Genomic DNA, 14,053 nt, shown 5'->3' with positions numbered 1-14,053 from the left:
ATGTCTTTAAATTCAAGGAGCAGAATTGCAAAAAAAAAAAAAAAAAAAAAAAAAGAATTGCTGCAAATTCTTCATTTTAAAAAGAAGATTGAAAGTTGATCATTCATTGATCTTTTACCTTTCTTTCCTGCAGTTTGTCATGAGTCCTGTTCCTCGTGCTGGGGACCTGCTGACAACAATTGTTTCTCCTGCAAAGACACGTCACGTGTGCTAAAAGCAGGGCTCTGTGTGGCCAGCTGTGGAAAGGGTTTTTATGAGAAGGATGGAATCTGCAACGGTAAATGCCTATTTTCTTCCTCAATTGCAAGAAGTTTGAGAAATGCTCTGCAAAAATTGAATCAAAATTTTATTTAGCCATTCAGCAGCTGTGATTTTATTCATGCTTAAGAAGCCAGATGCACCTTGTGCATAAATATCAGATAAGGAAAGCTGCTGTTTGTTTATAAGTTTATTAATTCATTTAAGCTAATCAGATGCTGAAAGGTCTAAGGTTTTTTCTCTCACTGAACAGCTTGAAAGCCTAACTGAGTTGTTTTTGAGGGCTTGACAAATCCATTTATCCGTGGAAAGAAAAATGGCTCTTGCCAGCAAATTTCTGTAAATTTGATTGTAATTCAGCATCGCAGTAACTAATACCTGAGCAACAGATGAGACTTGGGAGCTAGGAAGGTTTGCTGAGAAGAGGAGGAAGAGAAGGCTGGAGGAAAAAATCAAAACCTAAACTGAAGAAATTATGAATGGGGAAAAAAACCTCTCAAATAAATAATCTAAAATTTGCTGCAAGCATTTGGGCCAAGCCTGTGTTTCTACTGGCAGTCTCCAGTCGCCTCCAGCTTCTTTGAAGGACTTTCCAGCATAGTCAGTGATGTTGTTGCTAGCTGTGACACAGCCAGATAGGGAAAGCCTAAAACCGGCAGCACATTAATAAAATTATTGCAAATTTTGGCCACTGCCCCAGTAAATTTTACACACTTTTGTTTTGAAATGTGCAAAATTGAAACCTTGCCTCTGTAGCTAAAAATTATGAAAGCTCAAAGTGAAACTTTACCCAGGTGCAGCTTTACCATTTTTGTTATTTTTATTGCCAGTGCAGTAAAAAATCCTCAGAACTGCATAGCTGTTCCTCACACCCACTGCAACTCAGGCTTTTCATCATCTTCCAGAAGCAGGGATTTTGATACCAAGCTGGAGACCTGTAAGCTGTTTTAAAGTGAAGCTGTCTTACTGGTGAAAAAAAAACCACACTAGAATTAGTCAAGTACGATTCTTAGCCCTGTTGAATACACAGCAGTGTGTGAAGCCAGAGCTTCATACTGCTTCTCTTCAACAACAGGTCAGTTAAGTTCAGAACTGACTGCTTGGGAAAATACAGACCACAGAAATTGGTTAGGAGCATTATCATGCTTGATTTTAGATGCATTTTCATGCTTGTAGCTTTGATTTGTGGGAAAGAGGAAGAGGGGGGAAAATGGTAAATTTTTGCTCTACTTCCATCTTTTACTTCCTGAACTGTCTGAGAACTGATGTTTGTTGTACAGTTATGTACATTTATAAGATGGCTTGTAGGATCATTGGTGAACAGGAAAGAAAAATGAAATGCTAGCTGGAGAGTCTTTTTCTGTATATCTTAGTACATGTTAACATGTCTCTGGATTCATTGAGTAGCTGTTTGAGGGTTTTCATTAGGAAAGAAAAGAGATTTTAGTGGCTGGTGTGCATGCAGATATGCAAAGCTGGTGTCCGTTTTCAGCTTAAAGTGTTGCTCAGATAAAAGTTACAGGCAGGCAGAGTCCTTTGCAGTGATTGTCAGAGCATTAATATAATTGTACCTCAGCAACCTAGTGGAAGATGTTGTTGAGATGAAGACCCATGTTGGATCCAGGCATGGAAATGCAAACCTTTCACTCCAAATTCCTGCTTATAGAGAGCAGAAGCCTGATGGGATTTGTAAGTCATCCTCTCCCTAATCCATCCAAGCATTTCTCTGCGTGGGCTGCAAATGCAAGGAGGGAGCATGGCTATAGACCTGTTGCTAGTATTTGTACTTAGGAGTCCTCGACACCGTATAGGTCAGTGAATACACGTCTGTACTTGCACATCTCCCTCTGTGAATGTCACTGCTTACTCCAGGGAAGTGTGAAAGGTTGCTACTGCTGGAGAGGAACATTGAAAAGGTGCCATTTAAAAGACAAAGGGCGGTTTGCTTTACTTTTATCTATCTGGTTGGTTTGATGCCTCTGTTATTAGCTTATTGAGTATTTCATTAATGAGCTCCCCTCTTTGGTAGTTTGTGACCGGTCCTGTGAAACGTGCAATGCAGCCCAGCCTGGTTGCTTAACCTGTGCTTCAGATAAAGTGTTACACAACGGGAAGTGCATTTCAGAGTGCCCAGGTGGATATTTCCCAGGCAGCAATGGAAGATGCAGGGGTAAGAGGCATATTTGCATGAGCTTTTTTAAGTCTCTCAAGGAACTCTCCACATGTCTTCTGTTCCTCAAATGTTTGCCTTTGGGGAGGAAATTTTAAGATTGCAGAATTGAGCATGGGGAACATCATTTATTATTTTCTTTGGGGGGTTTTCTTGTGATGGATTATTTTAAATAACCTCTTTGCCTTGTGAAACGTATTAAGACAAACTGAGATAAATGTTTGCAATGCATTATGAGTGGGAGTTATTACTGTTACTGGTTATTAATAGTGCACTTCTGCTCTCATTAGTTCACACAGCCGAATATCCTGCCAGCTGGTAGTTTGCACTGTTGGCTGGAGGATACTCTAGTCAGCAACACAATTTGCAAGGAGGGAAAACAGAATATTTCAGTTCCGTGTGTTCTGTTTCTTTTATCAGCTTGTCATGATTCGTGCTCTGCCTGCGAGGGACCCCTTGCCACTCACTGCACCTCCTGTTCCTTTCCTCTGGCTTTGCACCAGGGCCAGTGCCTGCAGAGCTGTGGAGAGGGCTTTTATCAGGATCACAACATTTGCAGGGGTAAGCTCTGTAATTTGTGTGAATTCCTCACCTGCTGCAAGTTGATGTATCTGTATTGGCTTTTGTTGGGCTGTGCTCAGAGCGTTCAGCAGTGATGCTGATTCTCATTGCTGGTCAAGGAATGAGTAATTTCCATGTTTGCCTACTGATTGTTTTCCACTTTGAGAAAAATCAGTTGTTCCCAAATACATTGTAGTTCCACACCTTCAAGATTTACTGATCTTGGGGATGCTTTTTTCCTCCATGCTCTTGAAATAAGTACACATTACTATCAATTCCAAAACTTGCTTGAGACAATTGAAGAGGTGAATAAAATACATATACTTAATATGTTTTGCAATAGTGGAAAATCTTAAAATTCAAGAGGTGGATTTCTGCTTCCTTTGAGCCCATCATGCTGTTATTTCTAGCTATCTGGTGGGATTATGTTCATGCTTACAGCTCCAGAAATTAAAGGAACACTGTAATTCTGTGCCACAAGCAATGAAGGTTGGTTTTTTTTCCAACTGTGTTTGTCAACTTTATTGAAGGGAAGAGCTGTTCTTCTAAAGATATGACAGCAAAGTATTTTCCTGTTCCATCATAGATGATACAACACTCCATCTGTTTATGGAACAAATTCCTTAGCATGTGAGTTGCTGTAAGACATGGCTGCTTGATTAGCTCTTTGATTGTCAGACTGTTTACTGCAGGGTTTGAACCAGTATTTTCTTGCATTTTGTGTTTACAAGATTCCTGACTTTGCATGGCTATTGGGCCTTGTCTGTCTCTGTGAGACCTCTCCCCTCAGAGCTATGTCTCAGACTGCTCTCTTTACACATGCAGGTTGCCACGCATCCTGCCGTACCTGCATTGGCCCAGAGGCCTCTCATTGTCTGCAGTGCTGGGCACCAGAGGATGTGCTGCAGCCTCATCAACCTGTGGAAGGAGCTGTGCACGGCTTTTGCCTCTCGCAGTGCCAGGCCCACTTCTACCTGGATGTCACAGGAGTCTGCAAACGTGAGTTGACTATGGAAACTGTTCTTTGAGGATTTAAGCATGCAGCTGTGCTGGATTTTGTGTTTCTGGTCACTTCATAATACGTTTGCTTCTGGCATGCTTTGAGTTCCTCTATAACACTTTTGGAGGAAAATATACTTTACATGTAATCTTGTAAGAAAAGGATGTAGTTTTGTTGGTATTTTTTTTTAATGATTGGATTCTGGTCTGGCCACCTTAGCGTAGCTTTTTTTTTTTTTTTTTTTTCAGTTTGAATGTGAGATTTTTACCATTGATTATTTTTAAGCAGGATCAATCGTTAAGTCCTGTTCAGAAGAGACTGAGCTTTCTCCACTTTTAGCCCCTGTAGCAGGTCAAAACATCCCTCAGCAGTATTTTCTTTTTGTGAAAGCTCTTCTGATGCATGCCCCGCAGCATGCTGCTATCACTGCTCCTGAAATGCCAAGTGGGAAGCATTTCCATGAAGGCTACAGTTTAGAAGAGAGGTTAAGATGATGTCCTCTAGGATATGCATAGTTTCCCACTGTTGTAAGATTTCACTGAAGAATACTGTCTGTATATCAGCCAGCCATTCAGTTGGGCTATACAGAGCCTGTGGCAGACATATTGAATGTTAACACAATAAACTCATAGTAGTACCTTGAAAATAATGCGCATGGATTCAGGCTGAATGAGGCAGAGTGTCTCACAGCAACACAGACCACCAGAAGGCAAAGGAGAAGTATGTTAATGGGAGGAAATCATTTCCCTATGTGAAAAGAGCCATCAAGTAGACAGCGACTCCACAGCACTTGAATGATGAAACAGTAATAACATCAGCAATACCATTACCAATGGCTGTTTCTTCCTGGTCAAAAATAGTTTTTGGAAGTGGACCCAACATAAATTTATTTTAAATTGTGTTTTATCAAATTGACAGGAGTTTGTGGGTCTTTTAGTTGTTTCTTTGGTTTGGTTTGGTTTGTTTGCCTTAGAGGCACTTTAAAATGAAGAAATGTCATTTCCTTACGGAATGGTTCTGTCTTTTATCAGTGACCTACACAAGCTACAAACGTTTCAGTACTTTGGGCTGCTTCCCAAAGGCATTAACGCAGAACCTCCCAATTCATGCAGTGGCTGTCTCCTGGCAGGGAATGGGTTTTCTTGTCTGAATCCAGTTTATGGTATAGAAACTAAATAAAGAAATCCATACACCATTGCCTCAAGAGGGTGAACAGACCTGCACCAACAGGCCTGAACAGAGTTCGGTGACAGTGCTGAATTATATCACTGAGCAAGAATGTCAGCACAACCTCACTTTATTAGCTCTTCTGTATTAGTGAAGGGATTAGAGTAGCAATTTGATTTATTGCAGAAGGATGTGAATATTCACCATCTCAGACTTTGAGCTACCCATCTAAATTCTCATACAGATTTTACAGATCCATCTTTTTGAAAGTGCAGACCCATAGCAGATTTTACATGCCTACACTGTCTATGCAGGAAAAAAAAAGTGCCTTCATATGTAGGTTATAATGTTGGTTTTGAATTTTTTGCCCTTGTACCTGTGAATTTCTAACCACTCTACAGAAATATTTCTCTCCATGGTTTTAAAATACTTGAGGTTTCCCTGCTGAAACTAAGAAATTTCTCTCTGATTTGATTTGAGTCAGTTGAGGCAGAGATAGTCCTAAAGATATAGCATTTATGATGACTCTGACAGGCAGCTTACAGTACTTGTATAAATCATTTACTTGCTTTTATTCTCTCCAACCCTGTGTTTGTCTTATCTCCTTAGAGGGCAGGAAGTCTTCCTTTGTGTTTAATGCAGTGGAACCTGCGTCCTTGAGCCACTGCTCTTAAAATGAGTAGGGTTTTTTAGACAATTTGCATTTTTATTTCATCAGATTATTTAGTTTAAACTGACTTGTTTTAGAATCAGTACCAGTAGAGGCTAAAGTGAGGAAGTCTTAACGTTTCAACTGCGCACTCATCCTTCTTGCTGAATCCTTTTTAATGAACATTCACTCTGCTAGCTGTAAAGTCAGGTGGCAAGTCCAACTCTGACTGCGCCAGAATGACTAATGATAACTGTCCAGCAGTGCTGGATAGAAAATCCTTCCTGGGATAACTAACTGTAGGGTAATAGCAAAAGATGATTTTGGACTCCGAGTCTGCAAGACCCAAAGCTCTTAGAGGGAGGAGAATGATATGTTGTGCGTCAGCTTTCCATTTTGGAGATGAACTGCGTGGGTGCAAAGCAATTAAGTATGCAGATATCTTTGGTTGCTCCTATCTTCAAGAAATGTGCTCTACAGTCTTCTTACATTCTTGCCCTTTCTACCTTTCAAAAAGCAGAGAATCCTGTAAAGAAAACACCTTCCTGTTCCCTTTGGGGACAAAGCAATCTTGCTGGACAGTAGCAACAGAGAGTGAGCTAAATTGATTTTTTGCTTCTGTCTTTTTGTTTTTCGCTTCCCTACAGAGTGCCACTCCTCCTGTGCAGATTGCATAGGGAACACTTCCCAGGACTGTACGGCCTGTCTGTCTTCACACATCCTGCTTGAGGGCAGATGCCTCTCCGAGTGTCCAGAGGGGATGTTCAGCCAGCAAAATCACTGCTCCTGTAAGTGCACAGTGTAGGAACCTGCAGCTTATACTGCTGAATTTCATTGCATGCACGTTCTGTAATGCATTTCTAAATGTAATTAGAGATGCTGTCAGATTTATATGAGGCAATTTAAGTATTTTCAGGGGAAAATAGAGTAGTCCAATTTCGGGAAATGGAATCTCTTCCAAACGGAAGGGAAGCATGCACATTGAATCATAAATTATAATCAGTTTTACTCCCCTGGACAGCTTCCCTGAAAGTATTTTGCTTTTCATTTCACTAGGCTTGGATGAAGTTCTTAGCCAGCGCTGTTGTAGAAAAGGTCTTACTGGCCAGTTCTGAAATGCGGTCTACTTTTCTTAGGCTAGATAAGCATACTGAATTAGCTTCAGCTTCATTTTTAATCCACTGCTAGCTATGAGGCGGGGTGTAAAAAGAAGGAATTCTGCAGATATGGGAGAAAAGCCATTACCTCTATGGATGGGCTTGACCATTAGCAAGTACAGTGTTATTTGTGTCTTAGCGTTGCCTGCTGGTCAGCAAGTGGCATTCTCATTCAGATTGCTTGATCTCATTTAAACCCATAGCTCTGACTACTGACCTTCCAAGTGACTGCAACAATTACATCTTCTACGCCACTTGCAGACAATAATGGCCCTTGGGGTATGCCATTTATTATTAGTTTTTAAGTACAGTGGATGGGGAAATACAGGCATTTGAAATCTGATTAGTCTCCTCAGGGTCATTTGAAAGCTGTCTGTTGTTTTGCAATAGATTCATTGAGTAAGGCTTCCCTGCATCTGTTCTGGCAGTAGGATAAATTTGCTGAAGTTCTGTTCGTTGCTGCCCTTGGAAGGCTCAAGTGTAGGGAGGGGAACCATAGCTCTGTTTATTGAATTTGTTTGTCTAAGGAAAAACAGTCTGCCAAATAAACATATTTATTTCTTGTAAATGTATTTATTGTTATAAAGGTTCATCAATTTTGAGGCTGTGCTGTGCCATCTTAGAGCTGAGGTAACTGCTGTATTATGAGAGTCTGGATCCCAAGAAGGTAGTGGGATTTGGCACATTAGGTCTTAAACACTGGAGCTGTATGCTGTGGCAGCTGTGAAAAGCTCAGCTTCCATGTGGGGAGTGAGCAATTCTGTGTAGCCTGAGGGAGTCCTGAGGTGGGAGACTTTGAAGTTGTTTGCTTTTATTCATGGAAAAGTTTCTAAAGTAGTTTCTAAGAGATTTTTACAGATCATTAGCTGTAGTATTTCTGTCTCCCTCAGATCTAGTGTGGAAATCATGGAAATATGGCATCTGGCTGTAAAGATGGAAAGATAGGAAAACAGTCTGAATGAAATACTTTTGAGCAATCTTAATTGCTTGTTTTGCAATGCTTTTGTTTAGCTTTTGGGAGACAGAGTAACTAATGAGCTGGCACAGCATTCACATTTTATTGGTTTCACTTTGGGAGGGGTTTGTGCAGAAATAATTTCCTCATTTCCCCACTTGTGAATGTCAAACTCATGCCAGTATAATTCTTGTGCAGTCCCACTCTGTCTTATATGTACCTGCATATGCTGGAGGGAGGAATAAAAGGGACAATCTATTTGCATTTTCTATACATCTATATCCTGATTAATGCAGGAAATAAATGCTTTTTTTTTTTTTTTTTCTCTTTTCAGTTTTCAACTCTTTGTTTTCATCTCATTTATTCAAAGTGTGGATATAAGAGCCTTCTAAACCACAACTCGCTAGTCACTGATGCTTTGAATGTTGTTTTATGTCCATGTTTTGTAGGAGTAAATGATTATTGTAGAGGCTGTTTTCCTGGGAAGGGGAGAGTATAAGATAGATTACACCAAAAGCATAACAAGTGATGATTTTTCTTATCCAGCCTGCCATCCATCATGCAAGACATGCCATGGCCCTTCTGATTTGGAGTGCTTGAGCTGCCATCCCCATGCAACTCTGGCTGGTGGAAGGTGCAGGACTAGCTGCAAGGAAGAGCAGTATCTCAATTTGGTGGGATATTGTGTGGGTAAGTAAGAGGAGATGGCCTTGGGTCATACATAGGGATGGTCTTTCTGTAGCATTTGCCAGCTACTCAAACACACATCAGGAAGAAATTGAAATGCCTGTTGTGGGTGAAATATCACACAGATACCATTAGGAAACTCTCCAGTGTGTATAGTACATAGCGAAGCTGCTGACCGTTTCTGCTGTACCCATCTTCTGTAGAGCTCCATGGAATTAATTGCAAATTGTTTAAGGCTGGTGGAAGGGAGGGGGGGTCAGGTGCTCTTCTGACAGACTTGCTGCTGGTTTGAAGACTTGAGGTCACACAAGGTCACACGCATACAGACTGGTATACCTGGCAATCAATGGAGCACTCATATGGTTAATAATAACATAATGAATATGTTCTTAAGAATAGGATGGGCTGCAGCTGCTTTTGCCGGGCCAAGTATTTAACTGTATCTTGTTGCAGTCTGTTTTTTACAGTAGGCTTGTCATTCCATTCCCTGTCCTTTCAGTCTGTGAGATCACCCTGTGCTTATTAAAGACTTGATTCTTGCTTTTCTCCTACTCTGAATTCTCTCTGCAGCAGGCTGGTACTGGCTTTGCCTGGGATGGAGAAGCCTTGGGTAATTGTAACACCTGGGAATGCTAGCTGGCAGTTACCAGCGCTGTGGTCTCTTCTCAGAGACCTGGGTCCCTGATGGGCCCAGAGCAAGGAAAGCTGCTTTTAGGTCCTGCACAGAGCTTCACTAAAGTGAGCTAAGGAACCATTCATGATTCAGAAAAGCAATTTCTGGGGGCTCTAAAGAAAAATTGGCACAGCTAGGATTGCTGTGTGCATTTTTGAAAGATAATAGGATTTGTGCACAGGGGTTATACACTGTGGGTGCTTGGTGCCTGCACTTAAGCCTATCATCAAAAGCCACTGATTGCATTTACTTGTTTAAAAAGAAAAATCACTTTTAATCCATCACATAGACGCACATAAACATATCTGTGGAAGAGCTCCAGCAATTTCTGAGCTTTATCAAGCCATTTTTTTCTTTATCAATAAAAGGTTCAGTATGTGAGGCTTATGCTAGCTTGAACAGTTCCATATGAGATAAAGAATTGTAAGAAAAGGGAAAAATGCAATAAATGCAGTAAATGTATCCACTGAGAGGCTATCATTCTCAATTTAATCTCGATGGTTCCCTTTCACAGGCACTTATTTTTGCTTACACTGCTTTCTTGGTTTTTGTTTTCTTTTTAATGAAATACTTATTTCTTTCCTCTCTGCAGATTATTTTATTTTATTTTCACCTTCCTTGTAAGCAACAGTTACTGTTTAGTCTAAGAAGGGAGGCAGAACAAAGTATCTAACGAGAGGAAAATATCCCCTAAAATTCCTGGATATACAGGAAATGAGAGTGGGAAATCAAGATGTTTCATGTAGTCAAGTAATTACACTATGAAAGTAACTCAGTAAATAATTCAGAAAGTAATTTTAGTGTGATGAGCTGTTTCTGCCCTGTAAAATTTCAGGGGCTATAATGATGCTCATTAATGTCCTATAACATCATAGCTGTGTGCACTTCATATCTTCCACCTTATTTTCCCATTACTTTGCATTATGCTTCCTATGTAAAAGTCTGCTGGGAACATGATTTTATAGCTGTAAGTTTTATTTTTAAATATACATATATATACACTATTTATCATAAAACAGAATTCTACCTCAGGAATACTTTCTCTGTAGCTGGATGCATGCTATGTGCTTTAATTATTCCTTTTATATAACTGCTGCCTATAAGATTGTAGAAATGCCATGAAGCAATAAGCATGCTCCCGAGTGAATAGGTAAACATCACAATGCCTGGCAATAATGAGGAGAAGAAATTGCAGACTGTGTGGTCACACAAGCAATGTGCAGGGCATGGTTTGACCTCCAGACTCGTTATTCTGACAGCGATGAATCACCTGCAAAGAACCTTGCTTGGCTTTCTGGGCTCCAACACAGCTGTAATCCGATGATGCATCCCTTCCTTGCAATCTAACGAGCTTTGTTCTGGTGATGTAGCCTCTCCTTGCAAAGTGGCAGAGTTACTTTTGAGCGTGAACCCCTGAATGGGATTCACTGTTTGGAGAGTTGTCTTCATAAGCTAGAAATGCTTCAAGGCTTGAAGCTAGGAATGTGTTTTCAAAGGTTGATTCATAGCATCTGATATCACTGAGTTTCAATAATGTTTGGATCTATAGCCCCAAAACAGGAGATGCTTTTCAGTTACAACATAGTAGGAACATAAGGAGATGCTGTTCCTCCTGTCAGCTCTGATTCTGCTCCTGCTCTGTGACTTGTGTGCCCATCCTTCCTTTAAGAGGGCAGTGCATATTCTCTCTTCATATCACACGGGCTCTTCACATCCATGGGATCTTGGAGATAGATGCAGTGATGCTTCTTTATTTAGCTGAAGTCTTAAAAATCCTTGGAGCACAGTCATTTATTGCCATTCAAAAAGTAAATAAATGAAATTGTGCTCTGGTCTTGGATTTGCAGTCCTGGGTGTGTTGATCTTTGTCCAAATTTATGTCTGATGATTATGGAAAGTATGTGTGTTGCCAATTCTACTACAAACAAAAGAGCTCCACGTTCAGATTGTTAAATTTCACTCATTTTCTTAATTCAACACTGATTGAACTACTGAGTTTGCCCTTGCATGTTATTAATTAGTAGTTAAAGAGCAGCTGTCCCATAAAACAAAGCATTAAAATCCCTGACAGTCCCATAATATAATATGCATCAGAAACTAACAATGTTTTTTTCCTTTGCTTACCAAAGCAGTTTTTTGATGTTATTTTTTTTTTTCTTTACAGTTTTCTTCCCATTTGTGTCTAATTTCTGACCCTCCAGGCAGAACGGTGTTCTGACTTACAGGGACTGCTATGCAGTGTAGCCACCTGTCATACTTTATGGAGACATGCAGAGAAAATATTTCATAGGGTGGAAAAAAACAACTGCCACTTGAAGCCATTGCCTGTGAATTAAAGTCAGTATTGTACATATTACCTGAATGAGGATTTGAACATTTGCCTTGTTAATAGAAAAAGTATCTTATTTATGACATTTTACCCAAATAAGTATTTCAGATGTTAGCGAAAGAAAGTTGAAATGGCCACGAGTTTCCATGGATCAATGTCTTTCCAACCTCTACTTTGGGCACATAGAATTTGTGTCAGTTTTCTTTAGAATGCTCAGTTCATCATTTCATATCTGAAGTGTATGTACAGGAACACTTTTGTGGCTTTAGCCGTTCCCTGCTGAGTTTCAAGGCTTCTCTATACTTTGAGTTTTAGCTTTGAAAATGTTCTTTTGTTTCTCTTCCTCTTTCAGCTGCTTATCCAATTTAGCTTCTGGATGTTGTTGCAGGCATCAGTTTAAAAAATTGCACCATTGCTAAAACTCTTGTCTGGCTTATGAAAACCAAGCAGAGACTATTCTAACTTGGATAGGTCATTGGCTTGTCTTGATCTTTTCCTGACTTGGTGTGAGAGTAGTTAGAAAAAATCAACTTCCTTGCAAGGAAACTCCCAGTCCCTGTGTTCAGCTGCTTGGGCCCTTGCTTTCTTATGCTGTGTGCAGTTGTGAAAATTTTCAAAGATAAACCCAGAAGAGCTTACGCAGGAGGATGCCTATAAACAAGCCTTTCTGCCTTGCTCTTAAAATTCCAGAAGGGACATACTGACAACAAGAAATACACTCAGCTCCTTGTAAAATTAATGAGCTGTTGCCCTCCTCTTAGAGAGACATTGATATCATTACAAGGAGCTGGAGTTTCTCTAAGCAGAGCAAGAGGGAAATCAGTAGCTTAGCTCCACTTAATCACTGGCATGCAAACTCCTACAGAAGTCAACAGCTGAACTGGCAGATGAGGAAGATGGAAGATAATTTCCCTACCTGGGACTGGGTTTGTTTGTGTCAGGTTCTCTCCAGATGGATTTTCCCTTCTTTGCTGCCCAAATTAGCTCCCAGCCCATTCAGAAAGGTGCAGACTGCTGCCTGTAAATATGGAGTTCACATTGCCTGTTTGTGTGACACAGTACTTGTCGGAACTTTAAGGGGAGAGGCAAACCCTTCACAAAACCCTTGTCAGTGCTAAGTGTCCTTTTGAATCACTCACACTGATTTTCTTTCTGGATTTACTCCAGAGAGCGTTTACATACTGATATGCCTGTAAATGACACGGTATTTAAAGTACTGCTCTGTTGCAAGCCTGGCGCCTTATCTTAGAGTATAATATGAAACTTGCATCAGGGAAACTTTTTTTTCTATAGAGCCCTTCAGAAGGAAGACATATTTAAGCACTGTAAGTGGTTGATTGCTTAGCAAATTGTGGAACTGTGAGGCAGTTTCCTTTATTAGTGTTCACAAGCACTTTAAAAATTATTTTTTTCCAGTTGTTTGTATATTTGCAGGCAAGGGAACAGTATAAAATAGATAATTTTCTGTATAGGAGAGGCACAGGTTGGTTTGTTTGTTTTCTTTACCTTCTAAAGAGGGTGTGGAAATAATGTAACTGTGGAAATTGAAATCATTGTAAGCAATTGTATCATACTTCATATTGAAAGTTGCTTTGTAGGAAAATCAGAAATAGCTAAGTTAGTTGTTTTTGGTTTTGTTTTTACATAGACTGTTGAACTGGACAAAATTAGATCCAGCTGAAGAGGTAGCTTGAGAAAGGTTTCTTTAGACGGTGGGAGGCAGGTCAGTAATCTCAAAAAGATGAGAAAGGGAAACTCTTTTTAGACTGTGAGCAAGATGGTAACGTGCTGCTCTGAAGAATGCACTTTGGGTTTTGAAAGAAGTCTAATGGAATTGGATAGTCACATCACACTGACTTGCAGTAAAAGCCTCTGAAATCCCAGAGCACTCAAGCAGTAATTTGCCTGCTAGCCGAGCTGGATTGAGGATGGACAGGAAGAAGGCAGAATCAGGTAACAGATACCAGTGTGAGTTGTTATTGAGAAGCATAAAGAGAACACTCTGCTTCTTTTCATCCTTGTTTCTGAGGGAGCCTGCTGTGAAAAATTTAAATAATCTTTTCCAAGACAAAGTACTTCAGTTCTTGCTTTACTCTGTCACTAGTTCCCCAATGTCCCTCAAATTCACCATGGGCATCAGGAGGCTTTCTTTTTTTGTTGTTGTGCATTCTTTGATCTGCAGATTTACAAAGAAGGAAGACAGTGATGAGGCTGATTTCTTATAAAGCAGTAGTTGAAGAAGGGATCTCTTTCAACTTGTTAGGAGCAAACAGAGGCCGTGAAGAGGAGACTGTACTGCAGCAGTGTGGCAGTACCTGGTTTTGTAGATACATAGCTTTTTAAGTAGTAGTTTGGGAGAACCTAATTGCTTATAGAAGATACTTGTTTTTTGGGCACCCTGGCTTTTCATTGTCCCATTTTTATTCTCTGCTTGTTGAACCTATTTA

At 40.2% G+C, this 14,053-nt stretch overlaps 1 protein-coding gene across 1 annotated transcript in view; it reads left to right on the top strand.

The window, feature by feature from the left end:
* The window catches only part of FRAS1 (Fraser extracellular matrix complex subunit 1), a 154,068-nt gene that overhangs the window by 75,062 nt on the left and 64,953 nt on the right, over positions 1–14,053 (top strand). Inside the window, exons 14-19 of the mRNA XM_015861184.3 lie at positions 134–277; positions 2,288–2,428; positions 2,849–2,989; positions 3,815–3,988; positions 6,453–6,593; positions 8,464–8,607. Coding sequence (XP_015716670.2) covers positions 134–277; positions 2,288–2,428; positions 2,849–2,989; positions 3,815–3,988; positions 6,453–6,593; positions 8,464–8,607 — 885 coding nt within the window. The remainder of the gene's footprint in view (positions 1–133; positions 278–2,287; positions 2,429–2,848; positions 2,990–3,814; positions 3,989–6,452; positions 6,594–8,463; positions 8,608–14,053) is intronic.

Source organism: Coturnix japonica, chromosome 4, assembly GCF_054131305.1.
Source record: "Coturnix japonica strain WE chromosome 4, WE-NBRP24, whole genome shotgun sequence".
Classification (NCBI taxonomy): Eukaryota; Metazoa; Chordata; class Aves; order Galliformes; family Phasianidae; genus Coturnix; species Coturnix japonica.
The sequence above is the reverse complement of the archived record's forward strand: the minus strand, read 5'-3'. Positions and strand labels throughout refer to the sequence as shown.